General features: G+C 41.5%; 1 protein-coding gene and 1 long non-coding RNA gene across 5 annotated transcripts in view; both read right to left on the reverse strand.

The window, feature by feature from the left end:
* arhgap4b (Rho GTPase activating protein 4b) overlaps window positions 1-22407 on the reverse strand; it is a 59978-nt gene extending 37571 nt beyond the window's left edge. The window contains exons 1-13 of one of the 4 annotated variants that reach the window (XM_052472302.1): window positions 22050-22406; window positions 20809-20925; window positions 12710-12881; window positions 12290-12452; window positions 12043-12105; window positions 11731-11904; window positions 11161-11289; window positions 10131-10352; window positions 9815-9916; window positions 9529-9714; window positions 9229-9313; window positions 309-336; window positions 1-69 (exon numbers count right to left, since the gene is read on the reverse strand). The exon at window positions 1-69 is cut by the window's left edge and continues 28 nt beyond it. In XM_052472302.1, coding sequence (XP_052328262.1) covers window positions 1-69; window positions 309-336; window positions 9229-9313; window positions 9529-9714; window positions 9815-9916; window positions 10131-10352; window positions 11161-11289; window positions 11731-11904; window positions 12043-12105; window positions 12290-12452; window positions 12710-12881; window positions 20809-20878 — 1463 coding nt within the window. In that variant the 5' untranslated portion in view covers window positions 20879-20925; window positions 22050-22406. Of the gene's footprint in view, window positions 70-308; window positions 337-9228; window positions 9314-9528; window positions 9715-9814; window positions 9917-10130; window positions 10353-11160; window positions 11290-11730; window positions 11905-12042; window positions 12106-12289; window positions 12453-12709; window positions 12882-14722; window positions 14810-20808; window positions 20926-22049 lie in introns of those variants that run through there. The other 3 variants (XM_052472303.1, XM_052472305.1, XM_052472304.1) reach the window with 3 other exon arrangements.
* Window positions 3988-7218, reverse strand: LOC127909899 (uncharacterized). The gene is made up of 3 exons (XR_008072892.1): window positions 6965-7218; window positions 5685-5736; window positions 3988-4685 (listed from the first exon to the last, which is right to left on the reverse strand). It is a non-coding gene; the product is annotated as an uncharacterized LOC127909899 (long non-coding RNA).
* Window positions 22408-23514: the final 1107 nt, after the last annotated feature.

Here is a 23514-nt window from a genome sequence, read left to right on the forward strand (position 1 = left end):
AAGAGAGTGTGGCTGTACATGGAACAGGGTCTGGACCTCCGCACACGCACTGACCTAGCACACTGCATTCTGGGAGATATACAGCATCACTCACCAGTCATACACTGATACACACACATCATGCTTTTCAACAGTAAAAGTGTAGTGTTGGTTTTGCTACAGTCTTGGATTTGTTGCTGCGTTGAAGATTATACTCTCTCTTTCATCTCTTTTTCTTTCTCTCTCGTCTTTCTTTTTCTCTCTCATTTGTCTCTCTCTCCATGTCTCTCTCCCTTTCTCTCTCTCAGAGAAATAACAGGAATGTTTACCTGGAGGGGTCGCTATCAACGGCCTTAGCTGGAAAACAAACAGATATTTGAAGATAGAGAGGGTGAGGGAGGGGGGCGATGGGGGTGGGGGGGGGGGGGGCGAGAGAGGAAGAAGGAAGAAGGAGAGCGAGAGGGAGAGAGTTAGGAATAGTGCAAGATTAGTTGTGTAGTAGTTGTGTGGTATTATACAGTTCTAGTAAATTAGTAGTAGTACAGTAGAACAGTAGTAGTGCGGTAGCAGTATTGTCAGAGTATACTAGTAGTGCAGTAGTAGTAGTAGAGTAGTGTAGTAGTAGTACAGTGGTGGTATAGTAGTAGTGCAGTAGTAGTAATGAAGTAATGTAGTATCAGTATAGACGTAGTACAGTAGTAGTATAGTAGTAGTATAGTAGTAGTATAGTAGTAGTGCAGTAGTAGTATAGTAGTAGTGCAGTAGTGGTAGCAGAGTAGTGTAATAGTAGTACAGTGGTAGTGCTGTAGCATTATAGGCAGAGTATAGTAGTAGTATAGTAGTAGTGCAGTGGTAGTAGTCGAGTAGTGTAATAGTGGTACAGTGGTAGTGCTGTAGCATTATAGACATAGTATAGTAGTAGTATAGTAGTAGTGCAGTGGTAGTATAGTAGTAGTATAGTAGTAGTGTAGTTGTGCAGTGGTAGTATAGTAGTAGTATAGTGGTAGTATAGTAGTAGTGCAGTGGTAGTAGTAGAGTAGTTTAATAGTGGTACAGTGGTAGTGCTGTAGCATTATAGGCATAGTGTAGTAGTAGTATAGTAGTAGTGTAGTTGTGCAGTAGCAGTATTGTAGTAGAACAGTAGTAGTACAGTGGTAGTATAGTAGTAGTGCAGTAGCAGTATTGTAGTAGAACAGTAGTAGTACAGTGGTAGTATAGTAGTAGTGCCGTAGCAGTATTGTAGTAGAAAAGTAGTAGTATAGTAGTAGTACAGTGGTAGTATAGTAGTAGTGCAGTAGCAGCATTGTAGTAGAAAAGTAGTAGTATATTAGTAGTACAGTAGTGGTACAGTAGTAGTGCAGCAGCAGTATAGTAGTAGTAGTATAGTAGTAGAGCAGCAGCAGTATAGTAGTAGTAGTATAGTAGTAGCAATATAGTAGCAGCATAGTATTAATACAGTAGCATTGCAGCAATAGTATAGTAGTAGTATAGTATTAGTATATTAGTAGTATTGTAGTAGTATAGTAGTAGTGTAGTCGTGCAGTATATATGTAAAAACTAAATTCCCTGTAAGTGTGGCAAAGTGTGAACCTATTGGAAACAGTTGGAATTTCTTGCTTTGAATATTGAGGTTTCAAAGGGCCTCTCTAGAACTGTGATTGGCTGTTATAGACCAACCTTTTGCTCTCTAGAATTGTGATTGGCTGTTATAGACCCCCCTCTGCTCTCTAGAACTGTGATTGGCTGTTATAGACCCCCCTCTGCTCTCTAGAACTGTGATTGGCTGTTATAGACCCCCCTCTGCTCTCGGTGATGCATTTTCTTCTCTGATGAACCTTATGTCTAAACTTCTTTACAGTGAAATGATCTTGATTGGTGATCTCAACTGGTGTTGGTTAAAGCCGGTGTCTGATGATTTAAAAATGTTTTGTAATTCTATGAATCTTACCCAGTTGATTAACTCACCCACTCGCCCAAATTTCAAATGCCCAGATAAATCTACCCTGATTGATTTGATATTGACAAATGTTCTACATAAATGTTCTGCGGTTGGTGTTTTTTGTAATGATTTAAGTGACCATTGTGCTGTTGTTGCTGTTAGAAATACTAAGGTTCCTAAAACAAAGCCACGTTTTATCCGTAAGAGAAATTTGAAGTGTTTTAATGAGCAGGCTTTCTTTCATGATTTGTTTTATTTTGACTGGAGTAAGATTGAGTTTATCCCTGATGTGGAAACTGCCTGGAAATGATTTAATTGTGTTTTTTTCCAAATACTAAACAAACATGCCCCATTCCGCAGGTTCAGGGTTAAAGGGCAGGATAATCCATGGTTTTCTTCTGAGCTGTCTTGTATTATTCACGACCATAATCTAGCCTGGGCTAAAGCAAGGAAATCATGTTCTGATGCTGATTGGCTTATTTTAGGCAGCTACGAAACAAGTGTTCTTTTCTTCTCAGGAAGGCCAAGTCTGAATATTTTATGTCTGTTACCACTGATAACCTGAATGACCCTAGAACGTTTTGGAAGACTATTAAGTCTATGTCTGGTAACAGTAATGTTAATGAATTACCGTCATGTGTTTTGAAGGACTCTGTTGCTCTATATGACAACTGAAATGCTGAATTGTTTCAATGAGCACTTTGTATCATCTGGTAGGCTGTTTGATTCAGTGTCCTCTGTCTCTGTACAACCCTGTGTGGATGAACCAGTGAGAGCTGGTCAAACTTTTAGCTTTTTGTCATTCTCAGTGCAGGTGGTACATAAAGCCCTGAAATCCTTAGATCAGAGAAAGCCTGCAGGTCCTTATCTTTTGGATCCCTGCTTTTCAAATCTGGCAGCTGATTTCATAGCTGAACCACTTACAGTATGTACTCTGCACCATCGTCTTGGAACGCATTACAAAATACTTTTAAACTGGAAGATCTTGTCCTGATTGGTGTTTTTATATCACTGATGAATGATGTTGAGACTGATTCCCTGACCTGTCAATGTTTTTATATCACTGATGAATGATGTTGAGACCGATTCCCTGACCTGTCAATGTTTTTATATCACTGATGAATGATGTTGAGACTGATTCCCTGACCTGTCAATGTTTTTATATCACTGATGAATGATGTTGAGACTGATTCCCTGACCTGTCAATGTTTTTATATCACTGATGAATGATGTTGAGACTTGACCTGTCAATGTTTTTATATCACTGATGAATGATGTTGAGACTGATTCCCTGACCTGTCAATGTTTTTATATCACTGATGAATGATGTTGAGACTGATTCCCTGACCTGTCAATGTTTTTATATCACTGATGAATGATGTTGAGACTGATTCCCTGACCTGTCAATGTTTTTATATCACTGATGAATGATGTTGAGACTGATTCCCTGACCTGTCAATGTTTTTATATCACTGATGAATGATGTTGAGACTGATTCCCTGACCTGTCAATGTTTTTATATCACTGATGAATGATGTTGAGACTGATTCCCTGACCTGTCAATGTTTTTATATCACTGATGAATGATGTTGAGACTGATTCCCTGACCTGTCAATGTTTTTATATCAATGAATTTTTATATCACTGATGAATGATGTTGAGACCGATTCCCTGACCTGTCAATGTTTTTATATCACTGATGAATGATGTTGAGACTGATTCCCTGACCTGTCAATGTTTTTATATCACTGATGAATGATGTTGAGACTGATTCCCTGACCTGTCAATGTTTTTATATCACTGATGAATGATGTTGAGACTGATTCCCTGACCTGTCAATGTTTTTATATCACTGATGAATGATGTTGAGACTGATTCCCTGACCTGTCAATGTTTTTATATCACTGATGAATGATGTTGAGACTGATTCCCTGACCTGTCAATGTTTTTATATCACTGATGAATGATGTTGAGACTGATTCCCTGACCTGTCAATGTTTTTATATCACTGATGAATGATGTTGAGACTGATTCCCTGACCTGTCAAGTTTTTATATCACCGATGAATGATGTTGAGACCGATTCACTGACCTGTCAATGTTTTTATATCACTGATGAATGATGTTGAGACTGATTCCCTGACCTGTCAATGTTTTTATATCACTGATGAATGATGTTGAGACTGATTCCCTGACCTGTCAATGTTTTTATATCACTGATGAATGATGTTGAGACTGATTCCCTGACCTGTCAATGTTTTTATATCACTGATGAATGATGTTGAGACTGATTCCCTGACCTGTCAATGTTTTTATATCACTGATGAATGATGTTGAGACTGATTCCCTGACCTGTCAATGTTTTTATATCACTGATGAATGATGTTGAGACTGATTCCCTGACCTGTCAATGTTTTTATATCACTGATGAATGATGTTGAGACCGATTCCCTGACCTGTCAATGTTTTTATATCACTGATGAATGATGTTGAGACCGATTCCCTGACCTGTCAATGTTTTTATATCACTGATGAATGATGTTGAGACTGATTCCCTGACCTGTCAATGTTTTTATATCACTGATGAATGATGTTGAGACCGATTCCCTGACCTGTCAATGTTTTTATATCACTGATGAATGATGTTGAGACTGATTCCCTGACCTGTCAATGTTTTTATATCACTGATGAATGATGTTGAGACTGATTCCCTGACCTGTCAATGTTTTTATATCACTGATGAATGATGTTGAGACCGATTCCCTGACCTGTCAATGTTTTTATATCACTGATGAATGATGTTGAGACTGATTCCCTGACCTGTCAATGTTTTTATATCACTGATGAATGATGTTGAGACTGATTCCCTGACCTGTCAATGTTTTTATATCACTGATGAATGATGTTGAGACTGATTCCCTGACCTGTCAATGTTTTTATATCACTGATGAATGATGTTGAGACTGATTCCCTGACCTGTCAATGTTTTTATATCACTGATGAATGATGTTGAGACTGATTCCCTGACCTGTCAATGTTTTTATATCACTGATGAATGATGTTGAGACTGATTCCCTGACCTGTCAATGTTTTTATATCACTGATGAATGATGTTGAGACTGATTCCCTGACCTGTCAATGTTTTTATATCACTGATGAATGATGTTGAGACTGATTCCCTGACCTGTCAATGTTTTTATATCACTGATGAATGATGTTGAGACTGATTCCCTGACCTGTCAATGTTTTTATATCACTGATGAATGATGTTGAGACTGATTCCCTGACCTGTCAATGTTTTTATATCACTGATGAATGATGTTGAGACTGATTCCCTGACCTGTCAATGTTTTTATATCACTGATGAATGATGTTGAGACTGATTCCCTGACCTGTCAATGTTTTTATATCACTGATGAATGATGTTGAGACTGAGACAATGTTTTTATTCCCTGACCTGTCAATGTTTTTATATCACTGATGAATGATGTTGAGACTGATTCCCTGACCTGTCAATGTTTTTATATCACTGATGAATGATGTTGAGACTGATTCCCTGACCTGTCAATGTTTTTATATCACTGATGAATGATGTTGAGACTGATTCCCTGACCTGTCAATGTTTTTATATCACTGATGAATGATGTTGAGACCGATTCCCTGACCTGTCAATGTTTTTATCACTGATGAATGATGTTGAGACCGATTCCCTGACCTGTCAATGTTTTTATATCACTGATGAATGATGTTGAGACTGATTCCCTGACCTGTCAATGTTTTTATATCACTGATGAATGATGTTGAGACCGATTCCCTGACCTGTCAATGTTTTTATATCACTGATGAATGATGTTGAGACTGATTCCCTGACCTGTCAATGTTTTTATATCACTGATGAATGATGTTGAGACTGATTCCCTGACCTGTCAATGTTTTTATATCACTGATGAATGATGTTGAGACTGATTCCCTGACCTGTCAATGTTTTTATATCACTGATGAATGATGTTGAGACTGATTCCCTGACCTGTCAATGTTTTTATATCACTGATGAATGATGTTGAGACTGATTCCCTGACCTGTCAATGTTTTTATATCACTGATGAATGATGTTGAGACTGATTCCCTGACCTGTCAATGTTTTTATATCACTGATGAATGATGTTGAGACTGATTCCCTGACCTGTCAATGTTTTTATATCACTGATGAATGATGTTGAGACTGATTCCCTGACCTGTCAATGTTTTTATATCACTGATGAATGATGTTGAGACTGATTCCCTGACCTGTCAATGTTTTTATATTTTTATGATCACTGATGAATGATGTTGAGACTGATTCCCTGACCTGTCAATGTTTTTATATCACTGATGAATGATTTGAGACTGATTCCCTGACCTGTCAATGTTTTTATATCACTGATGAATGATGTTGAGACTGATTCCCTGACCTGTCAATGTTTTTATATCACTGATGAATGATGTTGAGACTGATTCCCTGACCTGTCAATGTTTTTATATCACTGATGAATGATGTTGAGACTGATTCCCTGACCTGTCAATGTTTTTATATCACTGATGAATGATGTTGAGACTGATTCCCTGACCTGTCAATGTTTTTATATCACTGATGAATGATGTTGAGACTGATTCCCTGACCTGTCAATGTTTTTATATCACTGATGAATGATGTTGAGACTGATTCCCTGACCTGATGAATGATGTTGAGATGTTTTTATCAATGTTTTTATATCACTGATGAATGATGTTGAGACTGATTCCCTGACCTGTCAATGTTTTTATATCACTGATGAATGATGTTGAGACTGATTCCCTGACCTGTCAATGTTTTTATATCACTGATGAATGATGTTGAGACTGATTCCCTGACCTGTCAATGTTTTTATATCACTGATGAATGATGTTGAGACTGATTCCCTGACCTGTCAATGTTTTTATATCACTGATGAATGATGTTGAGACTGATTCCCTGACCTGTCAATGTTTTTATATCACTGATGAATGATGTTGAGACTGATTCCCTGACCTGTCAATGTTTTTATATCACTGATGAATGATGTTGAGACCGATTCCCTGACCTGTCAATGTTTTTATATCACTGATGAATGATGTTGAGACTGATTCCCTGACCTGTCAATGTTTTTATATCACTGATGAATGATGTTGAGACCGATTCCCTGACCTGTCAATGTTTTTATATCACTGATGAATGATGTTGAGACTGATTCCCTGACCTGTCAATGTTTTTATATCACTGATGAATGATGTTGAGACTGATTCCCTGACCTGTCAATGTTTTTATATCACTGATGAATGATGTTGATGATTCCCTGACCTGTCAATGTTTTTATATCACTGATGAATGATGTTGAGACTGATTCCCTGACCTGTCAATGTTTTTATATCACTGATGAATGATGTTGAGACTGATTCCCTGACCTTCAATGTTTTTATATCACTGATGAATGATGTTGAGACTGATTCCCTGACCTGTCAATGTTTTTATATCACTGATGAATGATGTTGAGACTGATTCCCTGACCTGTCAATGTTTTTTTTTATATCACTGATGAATGATCACTGATGAATGAGACTGATTCCCTGACCTGTCAATGTTTTTATATCACCGATGAATGATGTTGAGACTGATTCCCTGACCTGTCAATGTTTTTATATCACTGATGAATGATGTTGAGACTGATTCCCTGACCTGTCAATGTTTTTATATCACTGATGAATGATGACTGATTCCCTGACCTGTCAATGTTTTTATATCACTGATGAATGATTGAGACCCTGACCTGTCAATGTTTTTATATCACTGATGAATGATGTTGAGACTGATTCCCTGACCTGTCAATGTTTTTATATCACTGATGAATGATGTTGAGACTGATTCCCTGACCTGTCAATGTTTTTATATCACTGATGAATGATGTTGAGACTGATTCCCTGACCTGTCAATGTTTTTATATCACTGATGAATGATGTTGAGACTGATTCCCTGACCTGTCAATGTTTTTATATCACTGATGAATGATGTTGAGACCGATTCCCTGACCTGTCAATGTTTTTATATCACTGATGAATGATGTTGAGACCGATTCCCTGACCTGTCAATGTTTTTATATCCTGTCAATGTTTTTATATCACTGATGAATGATGTTGAGACTGATTCCCTGACCTGTCAATGTTTTTATATCACTGATGAATGATGTTGAGACTGATTCCCTGACCTGTCAATGTTTTTATATCACTGATGAATGATGTTGAGACTGATTCCCTGACCTGTCAATGTTTTTATATCACTGATGAATGATGTTGAGACTGATTCCCTGACCTGTCAATGTTTTTATATTTTTATATCACTGATGAATGATGTTGAGACTGATTCCCTGACCTGTCAATGTTTTTATATCACTGATGAATGATGTTGAGACTGATTCCCTGACCTGTCAATGTTTTTATATCACTGATGAATGATGTTGAGACTGATTCCCTGACCTGTCAATGTTTTTATATCACTGATGAATGATGTTGAGACTGATTTCCCTGACCTGTCAATGTTTTTATATCACTGATGAATGATGTTGAGACTGATTCCCTGACCTGTCAATGTTTTTATATCACTGATGAATGATGTTGAGACTGATTCCCTGACCTGTCAATGTTTTTATATCACTGATGAATGATGTTGAGACTGATTCCCTGACCTGTCAATGTTTTTATATCACTGATGAATGATGTTGAGACTGATTCCCTGACCTGTCAATGTTTTTATATCACTGATGAATGATGTTGAGACTGATTCCCTGACCTGTCAATGTTTTTATATCACCGATGAATGATGTTGAGACCGATTCACTGACCTGTCAATGTTTTTATATCACTGATGAATGATGTTGAGACCGATTCACTGACCTGTCAATGTTTTTCATTTGCTGTTTTTGATTTTTTTATACTCTTGTGAATTCTATGGTTTTTACTAGATTACTTGTAGTTTTTCATGTTGTTTGTCTGTAATTTTTGTAATTACTTGGTGCTGCCTATCTTGACCAGGATTTAACGCTCTTGAAAAAGAGATTTTAAATCTCAATGAGCGTTAAATATATATATTTTTTAAAATTGTAGTACAGTAGTAGAAGTATAGTAGAAGTATAGTAGTAGTACAGTTGTAGTATATAGTATTAGTATAGTAGTACAGTAGTGGTGCAGTGGTAGTATAGTATTAGTAAAGTAGTAGAATAGTAGTAGTACAGTAGTAGTGCAGTAGTAGTATAGTAGAAGTACCTTTCTGTATGGCCTCCTGCAGCAGGTCATGTTTAGCCTGTAGTTTGGAGATCAGGGAGCTTCCAATCAGATACTCCTTAACTTTCTGACAAACGACAGAAACAGAGATACACACTTTAACCTTTGCAGCTTTAGCTTGTTTACACAGCTTTAGCTCAGTTGGCTAACACAGTCTTGTGTTTTTCAGATGTCCCGAGTTTCAAACCTAGATGGTCACAGAAGCACTATAAGGAGACGCAATCCATAATACTATCATTAGACTCCCCTCACACCTTCCCCTGACCAATGGGATGTCCTCACCGTAAAGTAGAATGTCTCTGTTTCCTGCTGATTGGCTCTCCGCTTGGCAAGGGCTAGCTTGGAGGCAGAGGCGGTTCCCATGGGGTCGTGTGATAGGCTGATGGGCAGGTCAGGGGGGGGGTTACTGTCACTGTCACACATGTTGTCCAAAAGCGCGGAGAGGGTGGCTTTCAGTGTCTTACTGACCTGGAAAATAGATACATACAATAGTTAGAAAATGGATCAATCGATTGATCCATGGTTTGATAAATCAATGGATAGATTAAGAATAGAGCGAAAACCTCACCTCCTCTGTTTCCAAGGTTTCGGTGGAAAGGCGGGACTGGAGCTGTTGGAACCTGGTCTCTAACTCATACCTCACCTGGCTCTCCGCACTCACCTCGCCCACCTGGAACACATTAGGGATGTGTATAGTATAACAGGTGTACTGGTGTGTGAACCAACAGCACTTCCTGTGGGATCTCAACATATCATGTTCAGTGTGTCATAGAATATACAGGACACATATTGGCCTCATCAACAGCCATCTTTTCACTCCATAATTCTGATAAAATGTGTCACGGTCATCATCCACTGATGGATGAACATGAATGTGTGTGTACCTGGTCTCCCTCATGAGGATGGTAACTGAAGCGGAAGGGCAGACAGAATGCTGTGTCGTGGTTCTGTAGGAGAGCGTCTCTGTCTCCGCCCTGATCCAGTGATGTCACTTCCTGTTCCAGCTGCTTCAGCCCGGCCTCCTCAGCCTTCAGGACACGCCCCCTGCTGGCTAGGTAGGACCTCATCACTCGCTCCAAGGAGAGATGGAACCCCAGGTCAGTACACTGAGAGGGAGAGAGTGTGTGTGTGAGAGAGAGGGAGAGAGAGTGTGTGTGTGAGAGAGAGGGAGAGAGAGTGTGTGTGTGAGAGAGAGGGAGAGAGAGTGTGAGAGAGAGAGAGAGAGTGTGAGAGAGAGAGTGAGAGAGAGTGAGAGAGAGAGAGGAGAGAGAGAGAGAGAGAGAGAGAGAGAGAGAGAGAGAGAGAGAGAGAGAGAGAGAGAGAGAGAGAGAGAGAGAGAGAGAGAGAGAGAGATTAATACTTAGTTTGTCAGTTAAACATTTTATAATGTGGAAGGACCACCAGAGGGCAGGCTGGGCTCACGGATAGTAGCCCAACAAGGCATGGGAGACCAGGTAACCAGAGGCAATTAAGTGCAGCTGACGGTACTAATGACATAATCTCCTTCCCCTATAAGAGAGAGACTGGAACCAGCAGAGAGAGGCGGGGAAAACTATCTCTGGAAGATGGCCACTAAGAGAGAGGAGCTATCCAGGAAGAACCACTAAGACGGTGACAATCCCGTGACTTTTGTTGTAGTTTAAAGATAATCCTATTGTGTTCTTGTTTCATCTGAAGAAGATGTATGTTTTTCCTTGGAAGATTTTCATTGATTATGTTGGAGTGTTTGTGTTGACCAAATGCCCTCAATAGAGAACCTACGCCGGACTCGTTTATTCCACCTTCCCGCTTTAGAGTGACGCCCAATTACTTGGTCCACTCACAATAATATAAGATTGCGTAACAGACACACACAAAGGCACCAGCGCGCACGAAAACACGCATACACACACACACACACACACAGTGACTCACGTCTATGAGTGTGCTGAGATCCTGTAGATAGTACTTGTTCATAGTTGCGTTGGCAGCTGCCAGATTCAGCAGATAGTCATTACGAGCCTTAGTGCACTTCAGCTGGGTCTCCTGCACTCTGCCATGTCTCTATGGAGAGCACACACACACAATTTGGTTAAAAGAATAGCTAATGACAACGAAGGTCCCTTGATTCATACTGCCTTTAGTACAGGCTCAGGCCAGGGGTTAGGGTCAAGGGGTTTGACACTAGCTGTAGTTGGTTTGATACAGAAGTAGCTCACATTATTGTTCCGTTGTGTGTGGTTTTCATGTGGCACAGGATGTCTGACTCAACTCTACAAAACTGTCTGTATCCTGTGCCACATGAAAACCACACACATCTCAACAACAACCTTGGCCACCCTCCAGGCTGACTTCATTGCAGACGTTGCATTGGATTAACAAATGGTTATGTGCCACATCATGGACTGTGCAGTCGAGCATCAGATTGTTATATCATACGATGTGGTTAGCTGTTATCGTAAATAAATTGTGAGATCTGGCAGTGTAGTCAGACGCGACCCTTACCTTTTCCATCATTTTCTCCATCTTCTTCACAGAGCTCCGCCGCTGGCCTCCTGATTGGGTTATCCCCAGTTCAGCTGACTTCCCTGTCTGTCTCTCCTCCAATCGTGTGGCTTCCTTTAGTTTCCCCTCTGCTGTCAGACTCTCTGTATGGTACTGGTGGTATGTCCTCAGAGCCTACACACACACACACACACACACACACACACACACACACACACACACACACACACACACACACACACACACACTAGTGATACAATCTTCATCTTTTTACTTTTGTCCACATCGTTAGTGACTGAGGTATGTTCGTACCGTCTGCAGTTCAGTGGTGACCTTCAGTAGCTCATCTTGCATCTGAACTCCCACCTCCTTACTCTGATCAGAGACATATCAGTCATCAGACAGTGTAACACGCTATCACATTTTCACTTTTAGATTTTGGAGTTGTGTAGATCAGTGAAAAATACGTATCATTTTATGTAGAGACGATCTTGACTGGAAACCAAAGGAAGTGGGTCGATCATTTGTTCAGGTACTGTAAATATGAATGTGTGTTTACCCGTTTTGCCAGGCGGTGTGTGTCCTCTGAGCAGTGTGTGAGTCGCTGTGTGAGTGTGTGTGAGCAGGAGTCACTCAGCGCTGCATGTTCTCTGCTCTCTGCACGTGTCTGAGTCAACAAAACTGACCAACACTGAGACACTGATTGACCACTCTGCTCCTTCCTACAGGGAGGGAGGAGGGGGTAGAGGAGAGAAAGACAGAGGGGGGAAAGATAGATGGGGAGAGACAGGGGGGGGAGACAGGGTGAGGACAGAGAGGGCAAGACTTAAACCAATTTACGTAATATTATCATTGAGTTCCCTATACTAACATTCCACCAATAATAATGTCTGCCAGTCAGTATAAACAGATCAAGCAAAATAAACAATGTAGAATTTTTTGTTTACACACACACATACACACACACACACACACACACCTCTTGGTCTTTAGGGTGAACCTCTCTGTAAGTTTGTCGAGGGCACGGGCATACTCCGCCTCAATGTCACCACGACGACGGAAGAACTCAGACAGGTCAGACAGCTGTTGACCTTTGACCTCCACCTGACCGTCCAGAACCTTCATTTGGTCACACAGCTGGGCCCGCAGGTCTACACACACACACATACAGACACACGCACACACACAGGTCCCCACAGACACACGTACGAAGTTCACAACAGAGGCGATCACGAACAGATCTGATAAAAAAACATCATTATTAATGGGCCGTCATTGTAAAAAAGAATTTGTTCTTAACTGACTTGCCTTAAATAAAGGTTACATAAAAAATGTAAATGTAAGTTGAAAACACCGTAATCTAACGCCTGCCTCAAACCACTCAGGCCACAGCTAAGTGCATTGTTAGATGCCTTTTTGCCATCCCGAGTCAATATATACATAGAATCACATGGTTTATCCATCTCTCTGACCTCAGAACAAAGGTGACTACAAATGCAAAGGTACCAATGTCTATTCAATTGATACAAACAAGCTACATATAAAAATAAGCTTCAACTGAAAACTGAGGTGACTGCATTATAATATAAACAGTAGGCTATAGGCCTATTTCAATCATATTGAAATACAGTGCCTTGCAAAAGTATTCATCTCCCTTGGCATTTTTCCTATTTTGTTGCATTGCAACCTGTAATTTAAATGGATTTTTATTTGGATTTCATGCAATGGATTTACAAAAAATAGTCCAAATTGGTGAAGTGAAATGAAAAAAATTACTTGTTTCAAAACATTCTAAAAAAAATACAAACTGAAAAGTGGTGCGTGTATCCCAAGGAGCTCTCCAAACAGATCAGGGACAAAGTTGTGGAGAAGTACAGATCAGTGTTGGGTTATAAAAAAATATCAGAAACTTTGAACATCCCACGGAGCACCATTAAATCTATTATTTAAAAAATTAAAGGATATGGCATCACAACAAACCTACCAAGAGAGGGCCGCCCACCAAAACTCACAGACCAGGAAGGAGGGAATTAATCAGAGAGGCAACAAAGAGACCAAAGATAATCCTAAAGGAGCTGCAATGCTCCACTGCGGAGTATCTGTAGTATCTGTCCATAGGACCACTTTAAGCCGTATACTCCACAGAGCTGGACTTTATGGAAGATTGGCCAGAAAAAAAACATTACTTAAAGAAAAAAAATAAGCAAAAACGTTTGGTGTTCGCCAAAAGGCATGTGGGAGACTCCCCAAACATATGGAAGAAGGTACTCTGGTCAGATGAAACTGACATTTAGCTTTTTGGCCATCAAGGAAAATGCTACGTCTGGTGCAAACCAAACACCTCTCATTACCCTGAGAACACCATCCCCACAGTGAAGCATGGTGGTGGCAGCATCATTCTGTGGGGTTGTTTTTCACCGCCAGGGACTGGGAAACTGGTTAGAATTGAAGGAATGATGCATGGCGCTAAATACAGGGAAATTCTTGAGGGAAAACTGTTTGTCTTCCAGAGATTTGAGACTGGGACGGAGGTTCACCTTCCAGCAGGACAATGACCCTAAGCATACTGCTAAAGCAACACTCGAGTGGTTTAAGGGGAAACATTTAAATGTTTTGGAATGGCCTAGACAAAGCCCAGACCTCAATCCAATTGAGAATCTGTGGTATGACTTAAAGATTGCTGTACACCAGGGGAACCCATCCAACTTTCTTGTTTGTTTCACAATAAAAAAATATTTTTAATCTTCAAAGTGGTAGGCATGTTGTCTAAATCAAATGATTCTAACCCCCCCCCAAACAATCTATTTTAATTACAGGTTTGAAAAATTATCGGCCTACATCGAATCTCACATTCCTTTCAAAAATGATAGAAAAATCTGTTGCACAGCAACTCACTGCGTTCCTGAAGACAAATAATGCATATAAAACACTTCAGTCTGGTTTTAGACCACATCATAGTACTGAGACTGTACTCGTGAAGGTGGTAAATTACCTTTTAATGGTGTCAGACCAAGGCTCTGCATCTGTCCTCGTGCTCCTAGACCTTAGTGCCGCCTTTAACGCCATCGATCACCACATTCTTTTGGAGAGATTAGAAACCCTAATTGGTCTACACGGACAAGTTCTGGCCTGATTTAGATCTTATCTGTCAGAAAGATATCAGTTCGTCTCTGTGGATGGTTTGTCCTCTGACAAATCAATTGGTCACTCACTATATATTCTATCTCTTGGTCATTCGGAAACACAATGCCGACTTTCACTGCTATGCGGACGACACACAGCTGTACATTTCGATGAAACATAGGGAAGCCCCAAAATTGCCTGCCCTGGAAGCCTGTGTTTCAGACATAAGGAAGAGGATTGTGGCAAATGTTTTACTTTTAAACTTGGACCAAGCAGAGATGCTAGTTCTGAGTCCCAAGAAACAAAGAGATCTGCTGTTGGATCTGAACATGTATCTTAGTGGTTGTACAGTTGTCTCAAATAAAACTGTGAAGGACCTCGGTATTACTCTGGACCCTGATGTCCCTTTTGACGAACGTATCAAGAATATTTTTTACATCTTCGTAACGTTGCAAAAATCTTCAACTATTTGTCCAAAAATGATGCAGAAAAGCTAATCCATGCTTTTGTCACTTCTAGATTAGACTACCAGAATGTTCTACTCTCTGGTTAACCGGATAAAGCACTAAATAAACTTCAGTTAGTGCTAAATACGGCTGCTAGAATCTTGACTAGAACCCCAAATGATCATATTCCTGTTAAGGCTAGAGCTGATTTCAAGGTTTTACTGCTAACCTAGTCCTGCCGTACATACCTACACGTACGCTACGTTCACAAGACGCAGGCGTCCTTATTGTTCCTAGGCAGGGCTTTCTCCTATAGAGCTCCATTTTTATGGAATGGTCTGCCGATCCAAGTGAGAGACACAGACTCGGTCTCAAACTTTGTCTTTATTGAAGACTCATCTCTTCAGTAGGTCCTATTATTGAGTGTAGTCTGGCCCAGGGGTGTGAACGGCAAGGCACTGGAGTGACGAACCGCCCTTGCTGTCTCTGCCTGGCCGGCTCCCCTCTCTCCACTGGGATCTCTGCCTCTGACCCCATTACGGGGGTTGAGTCACTGGCTTACTTGTGCTCATCCATGCTGTCCCTAGGAGGGGTGCGTCATGTCGTGCCAGGCTTTCTTTTACTATACATGACTTGAGTGGGTTCAGTCACTGATGTGATTTTCCTGTCCAATTTTGCGCCCACTCGGGCTTGTGCAGTGGAGGAGATCTTCGTGGGCTATACTCAGCCTTGTCTCAGGGTAGTAAGTTGGTGGTCTGTTAATATCCCTCTAGTGTTGCGGGGGCTGTGCTTTGGAAAGTAGGTGGGGTTATATCCTGCCTGGTTGGCCCTGTCCGGGGGTATAGGTCGGACAGGGCCACAGTGTCCCCCGACCCCCCCCCTATCTCAGCCTCCAATATCTATGCTGCGATAATCTATGTGTCGGGGGGCTAGGGTCAATCTGTCCAATCCTGTGAAATTCTCCTGTCTTATCTGGTGTTCTGTGTGAACTTAAGTATGCTCCCTCTAATTGTCCCATCTCTCTCTCTCTCTCGAAGGACCTAAGTCCTTGGATCATGCCTGGTCTAATGACTCCCGATTGTCCCCAGTCCACCTGGTTGTGGTGCTGATCCAGTTTCTGCTGTTTTACTTGTGGTTATGGAACCCTGACCTGTTCACCAGACGTTCTACCTTGTCCAGGACCTGCTGTTTTCAACCCTCTCTCTCTTGTTCTCCATCTCTCTCTCTCTGTACCTCATCTGCTCTCTTGACCACTTAATACTCAGCTATGAAAATCCAACTGACATTTACTCCTGAGGTGCTGACCTATTGCACCCTCTACAACCACTGTGATTATTATTTGACTGCTGGTCATCTATGAATGTTTGAAAATCTTGAAGAATAATCTGGCCTTAATGGCCATCTACTCTACTCTTATGGCACAGCCAGAGGAGGACTGCCCACTCCTCATAGCCTGGTTCCTCACTAGGTTTCTTCCAAGTCACCGTGTTTCTACATCTGCATTGCTTCCTGTTGGGGTTTTAGGCTGGGTTTCTGTATAAGCACTTTGTGTCATGTTCCTGCTCCTACCCTCCGGCATCGCCAAAATAATAACCACCGGTCCTGGGAATCATCATTACGCTCACCTGGCACTCATCATTATGATTCACACCTGGACCTCATTACCTCCCCTTCATAGGTCCCTTCCTTTTGTTCATTGCTCAGTTGGTCTTGCACCTGTGTTCATGTTACTGCGCTTCTGTTACGCTGTCTTGTTTTACGTTTGTTGTTTTCATTTAACGTTTTACCTGCACCTGCTTCTTGACTCACGGCGTCATCATTACACTTTGACATCTGCTGATTTAAAAAGGGTTTCATACATACATTTGATAGCCTAACATGTGCCAAATCTGATTTAGTGTATTTTCATTGGGTAAGCATTACAATAAGCTGCCTCAATATTTGCAGCCGTAGGTGGTAATATCTATCTAGGAGTTCTGAAATAATAAGATTTGAATGGAGAAAGCTGATCCGAGAACAGCGCTCCTTTCCTTTCGTTACTTTGGTTCTCTGTGTGGTGTTTTGGGAAACACATGTCACATCTTCTGCTGTTGTAGGAAAGATGGATTGTTAAAACACTTGTTAAAACATCCATCACTACTTTAAGTCATACCACAGGCCCTGGTACCTTTATACACATGTTTTGGGAATGCCCTTAGGTGTCTATATTCTGGGATGAAGTAGCATCAAACTTGTCCACTGTGTTAAATATTCCTGCATCTCCTTTTATTTGACTTTTTAAATGTTTTTATGTACTTCATTTATCTTTGTCAGATGCACATTCTTCCTTTCTGACCAATTGGAATCTATGCTTCAAGATTGTTTTGATCACGCGGACATGGAAATGTTCCGGGTTGCCTCTGAGAATAGTATCAATGTACACTGAGTAAACAAAACATTAAGAACACCTGCTCTTTCCATGACATAGACTGACCTGGTGAAAGCTATGATCCCTTATTGATGTCACTTGTTAAATCCACTTCAGTCAGTGTAGATGAAGAGACTGGTTAAAGAAGGAGTTTAGAACCTTGAGACAATTGAGACATGGATTGTGTATGTGTGCCATTGAGGGTGAATGGGCAAGACATGGTATGGTAGCAGGTGCTAGGTTTCAAGAACTGCAAGGCTGCTGGGTTTTTCAAACAACAGTTTCCTGTGTGTGTCAAGAATGGTCCACCACCCAAAGGACATCCAGCCAACTTGACACAACTGTGGGAAGCATTGGAGTCAACATGGGCCAGCATCCCTTTGTAATGCTTTTGACACCTTGTAGAGTCCATTCCCTGACGAATTGAGGGCAAAAGAGAAGGGGGGTGCGACTCAATATTAGGAAGATGCTCCTAATGTTTTGTATATTCAGTGTATACACTGACTGTGACTGGGTTAATCAGGGAAAGCATAGAACACCACATTTAACCATAGCAAGGTGACTGGGAAAATGGACATGCACAAGCAGACCAGCTACGACCTCTGTAAGGCAATCAAAGAGGCAAAACGAAAGTACAGGGACAAAGTGGAGTTGCAATTTGATGGTTCAGACATGAGACCTATGTAACAGACAATCACGAATTACAAAGTGCAGTGGAGGAGATCTTCGTGGGCTATACTCAGCCTTGTCTCAGGGTAGTAAGTTGGTGGTCTGTTAATATCCCTCTAGTGTTGCGGGGGCTGTGCTTTGGAAAGTAGGTGGGGAAAGCCAGCCACATCGCAGACACCAACGCCTCACTCCTGGACGAGCTAAACACCTTCTTCGCCCGCTTCGAGGAAAACAAAATCGAGCCACCGACACGGGCCTCCAGCGGTCATGAGGACTGTGTGCTCTCGTTCTCCATGATCGACGTAAGTAAGTCATTTAAGCGTGTTAACCCTCGCAAGGCTGTTGGCTCAGATGGCATTCCAAGCTGCGTACTCAGAGCATGTGCAGATGTCTGGAGTGTTTACGGACATATTCAATCACTCCATATTCCAGTCAGTTGTCCCCACATCCTTCAAGATGTCCACTATTGTTCCTGTACCCAAGAAGGCGGAGGGAACTGAACTAAATGACTCGCCCTGTAGCACTCTCTTTTGTAATCATGAAGTGCTTTGAGAGGCTAGTTAGTGACCGTATCAACTCCACCTTACCCGACACCCTAGACCAACTGCAATTCATTTATCGCCCCAACAGATCCACAGATGACGCAATCACCATTGCACTGCACACTTCCCTATCCCACCTGGACAAGAGAAATGCCTATAAGATTGCTTTTCATCGACTACAGCTCAGCCTTCAACACCATAGTGCCCTCCAAGCTCAACACTAAACTCAGCTCCCTGGGTCTGAACCCCTCCCTGTGCAACTGGGTCTTGGGCTAACCCCAAGTGGTGAAGGTAGGCAACAACACCACCACGCTGACCCTCAAAACCGGGGCCCCACAGGGGTGTATGCTCAGCCCCCTCCTGTGCTCCCTGTTCACCCATGACTGCGTGGCCATGTTTACATATTGTTTCACCCACTTTATATGTATAACTGTATTCTAGTCATGGCTCAGCCTATGTAACTTATTTTTTTGTATTTTGCTGGATTATGTGTGTAATAATTGTTTTATTGCTAGGTATTGCACTGTTCGCTGAACCTGTCATAACATCGGCTAATCTGTGTACACGACCAATACACTTTGATTTGATTTGTTGCTGGCCTAAAGGCTTCCAAGAAAATGATTGTAGTATGATGGAAGCCTCAACACTCACTCTTTATCCATCAATGTATACTCACTTTTTACAAAACATTAGGAAGACAAAGGAGAGGAGACAGCCCATTACAACATTGTTGCCCAAAGACCCATAAAAGCATGCACAACTTGTTGTATCTTGAGACGAATAGGGTATGGCAGCAGATGACCTTACAGAGTTCCACTTATTTCATCAAAAAACATGAAACTGCAGTTGCAGTGGGCTAAGGAATGAAAAACACTGGACACTGGAGAATTGGGAAAACATTGCCTGGTCTGATGAATCCCGGTTCCTGCTGTTTCACACTGATGGGAGGACTAGGGTATGGAGAAAACCACACGAGTACATGCATCCATCATGCCATGTGTCAACATTGCAGGCTGGTGATGGTGGTGTGATGGTGTGGAGTGTGTTTTTATGCCACACATTGAGCCCCTTGATAAAAGTGGAGCAATGTTTGAATGCCACAGGATAGCTGAACATCATTGCCAATCAGGTGCATCCCTTCATCGCAGCAGTGTATCCATATGAAAAGACATTTCTTTCAGCAGGATAATGCCCCATCCCACAAGGCCAGGATTGTCCAGGAAAGGTTCCACGAACATGACAGTGAATTCAGCTTACTGCAGTGGGCTGCTCAGTCACCAGATCTCAATCCAATTGAGCATCTGAGGGATGAGATGGAACAAGCTATTTTCGCAGTAGAGATCCCCAACCAGCCACAACCAGCCAACTCGACACAACTGTGGGAAGCATTGGAGTCAACATAGGCCAGCATCACTGTGGAATGTTTTTGACACCTTGTAGAGTCCATGCCCCAACAAATTGAGGCTGTTCTGAGAGCAAAAGGGGTTCCTAATATTTTGTACAGTCAGTGTCTGTGGTGCGTTCACGGAGCTACAGAAGGTACTTTGAATGTGCTGCTTTAAGTTTTTATTTTGTATTTTTCTGGTCAGTGTGTGTTGATTTAATTTGATCCCTAAAAGTCCTCGGGTGGGCTGGGATGGGGGAGGGGAGTTGTAACCTAATTGTGTTTGTATGTATTCATGTTTGCTGACAGTTATTATTACTAAATAAAAAACATTTGATCACAAAAGAAGTTCACACAGTACATGCATGAACACACACACGAACACACGTGTACACACATACACACATGTATGAACTCACATGAACATACACACGACAATACAAGTTAGACAGTACATGCAGTATACTGTATGTATGAACACACACACAGAAAAGTATGTGTTCTCACCTTTGATCTGGGAGTCATACTCATATAGACTCCCTCTCTGCATCCTCAGCTTTCCATGTGATGTCATCATGTCTGCCTAGTCCCTGACCTCTAACCCTGTCAATAGATCCTCCAGGTCTCCAATATGAAGTGAGTGAGAGAGAGAGAACGGGGGAGAGAGAGATGAATAGAGTGGAAGAGAAAGAGCAATACAGAGAGAAAGAGAGAGATGAAAAGAGAGAAAGAAAAAGATAGAGAGAAAGACAGAGAAAGAGGAAGCGAGAGAGAGAGATAAGGATATTTCATCTCCTTTTATCTCCTTTAGTCCTCATAAGAGTCCTTAAATATTCAAATACAATTTATAATGCAATCACATTTTCACATATAACACACTGTTACAAACAACAGACATAACACACTGCCATATTGACCAGAAAAATACTCTGGCAGTCTGAAAAGGTAGATTGGTTCCTTCATCCACCATAGTCCTGCGCATCCGCATCGGGAGACAATGAGTAATCTGAATAATGAAGGTTATGAAGTGCTGTAGGGTTAGGGTTCACACACAAACACACGCACACCCTGCCACATCCTGTACTGCTAACAGACAGCTTCACCTTGCCATGTTGCTTCCTATTAAAACTAACTGGCTAGCACATGATAATCCACTGATAGCTGGCTGGAATATCAGTGGATAGACTATAGATACTGTATATGATATGAAGAGTCTCAGATACGTCTGCTCCAATAGAAATCCCTGATCACGCTATTAAGTAGTGTGACACACACACACATTATGAAGCAGTGTCATGGCGGTGTTGGCTAGCTGAGCTCATGCGCAGAAACATTTGATCATGTCAAATTGCCCAACTGTGCATGTGCACACACAATATATGAAACGAATGAACACACACACACACACCTAAACACATTCATCGGCACGATTTATATGCACATCCACAAACACACAATTAAGATATATAGACAAACACACACACACACACGGACACACTGAAAATTCTGCACTAACATTACATCATTAATAATCTAACCATCATATTCCATCCATCATACATCAGCAAACGCAGGGTCAATGCAGTCATACACACACACACACACACACACACACACACACACACACACACATATGCATGCACACAAACAGTGTAATACATGAATTGTTCATACATACATACACACACACAAACTCATACACACGCCTCTGTCATAGCTATGAATAACGCAACCCATGACAGCAGTACCTCCCTGTGCAGTCCTGTGTTCTCTCGCTTCTTCTTCCTATCCTCTCTTCTCCTCCTCCCTCTCTCCTCTATCGCAGAGACCAGTGTGCGGATCAGACAGATTTTTCTCAGCTCAGTTCTCTCCTTTGCCTCCTCCCTCCTCCGTTTTCAAGCACATCCTCAAAACAGCCCTCCCTCAATCTCTTTTTTTCTCCTTCCCTCTATCAAACACAGCTCTCTTATATTTCCCTCTTTTTCTCCCTCTCTTTTACACACACAGCCCTCTTCTCTGTCCCCATCTCATTTTCATCCTCTCTGTCACATACATACTTAGCCCTCCTCCCTGTCTCCCTATCTCTCCCTCTCTCACACACACACACACACACAGAACTCTCTCTCTCTCAGTGAATGTCATAACCTAAGCCACACCCCCATCCTCTCCTCTTTCCTCCTCGAGGCCTACTAGAAATACCAGATACTGTCTTCCCCTCTCAGCCTCTCTCTCTCTCCCTTTCTCTCACACCCTCCCTCCCTGTCTATATCGCCCCCTCCCTCCCTCTCCCTCCATCTCTCCCTCCCATTCTCTCGAACTCTCCCTCCATCTCCCTTTCTCTTTCTCAGCCATTAAATGTTTTTCTGACGACCTTGTATTGTTTAGCTTAATACAATCACCATCGAACAGCCCCTTGTCTCTCAACACACATGCATGCACGCGCACACACACATACACTCACATACATATATATACACACAGATACACACAGTGTTGCTCACTGTCTCCTCTGCATCCTTCATCTCTACTCAGTCACAGCGGATGTGGTGAGGAGAGAAAACGCTAGTTATAACACATATTTGATACAGTCATTTTCAACATATGTAGCAAACAATGGTTAATTGGCTGATTCAGATTCTCTATTGGCCCATTGCAGAGCAATTTGGTTTCAGCATAATAAAAACAGCAGAAAATAATATACATAGTCTGCTATACCCCCCCAAAAACGTTATACTTATAGAGAAAATAAATATGACATTTTCAATAATAAGGTTCATTAGTGAAAAGAACAGTGGCAGCAGTATAAAAAAAACAGGTCACGACATAGACGAACACTGTATAGATGTGATATGCTTTTGATTCAATTCCAGAACAATAGCATTTTTTGGCGTATTGGCACCACCTGGTGTATACGGAGGGAAACGGTAGCTATAGTGGTATCTGAGGAAACTACAAATCACTATTGCAATGTGGAGAATGTAGTTATGTGATGTCGATGATAAATAATATATAATAATAATAAAACCACAACCTAATACCCGAGACAGTTTTTGGCAGAGGAGGCTGGTGGGGGGAGTTATTGGAGGAGGGGCTCATTATAATGACTGGAAGAGAATGAGTGGAACAGAGTCAAACGTGGTTTCCTTATGTTTGATACCATTCAATTGATTAAAGTCCAGCCATTACAATGAGTTTGTCCTCCTATAGCTTCTT

The sequence above is a fragment of the Oncorhynchus keta genome, chromosome 20 (assembly GCF_023373465.1).
Source record: "Oncorhynchus keta strain PuntledgeMale-10-30-2019 chromosome 20, Oket_V2, whole genome shotgun sequence".
Lineage (NCBI taxonomy): Eukaryota > Metazoa > Chordata > Actinopteri > Salmoniformes > Salmonidae > Oncorhynchus > Oncorhynchus keta.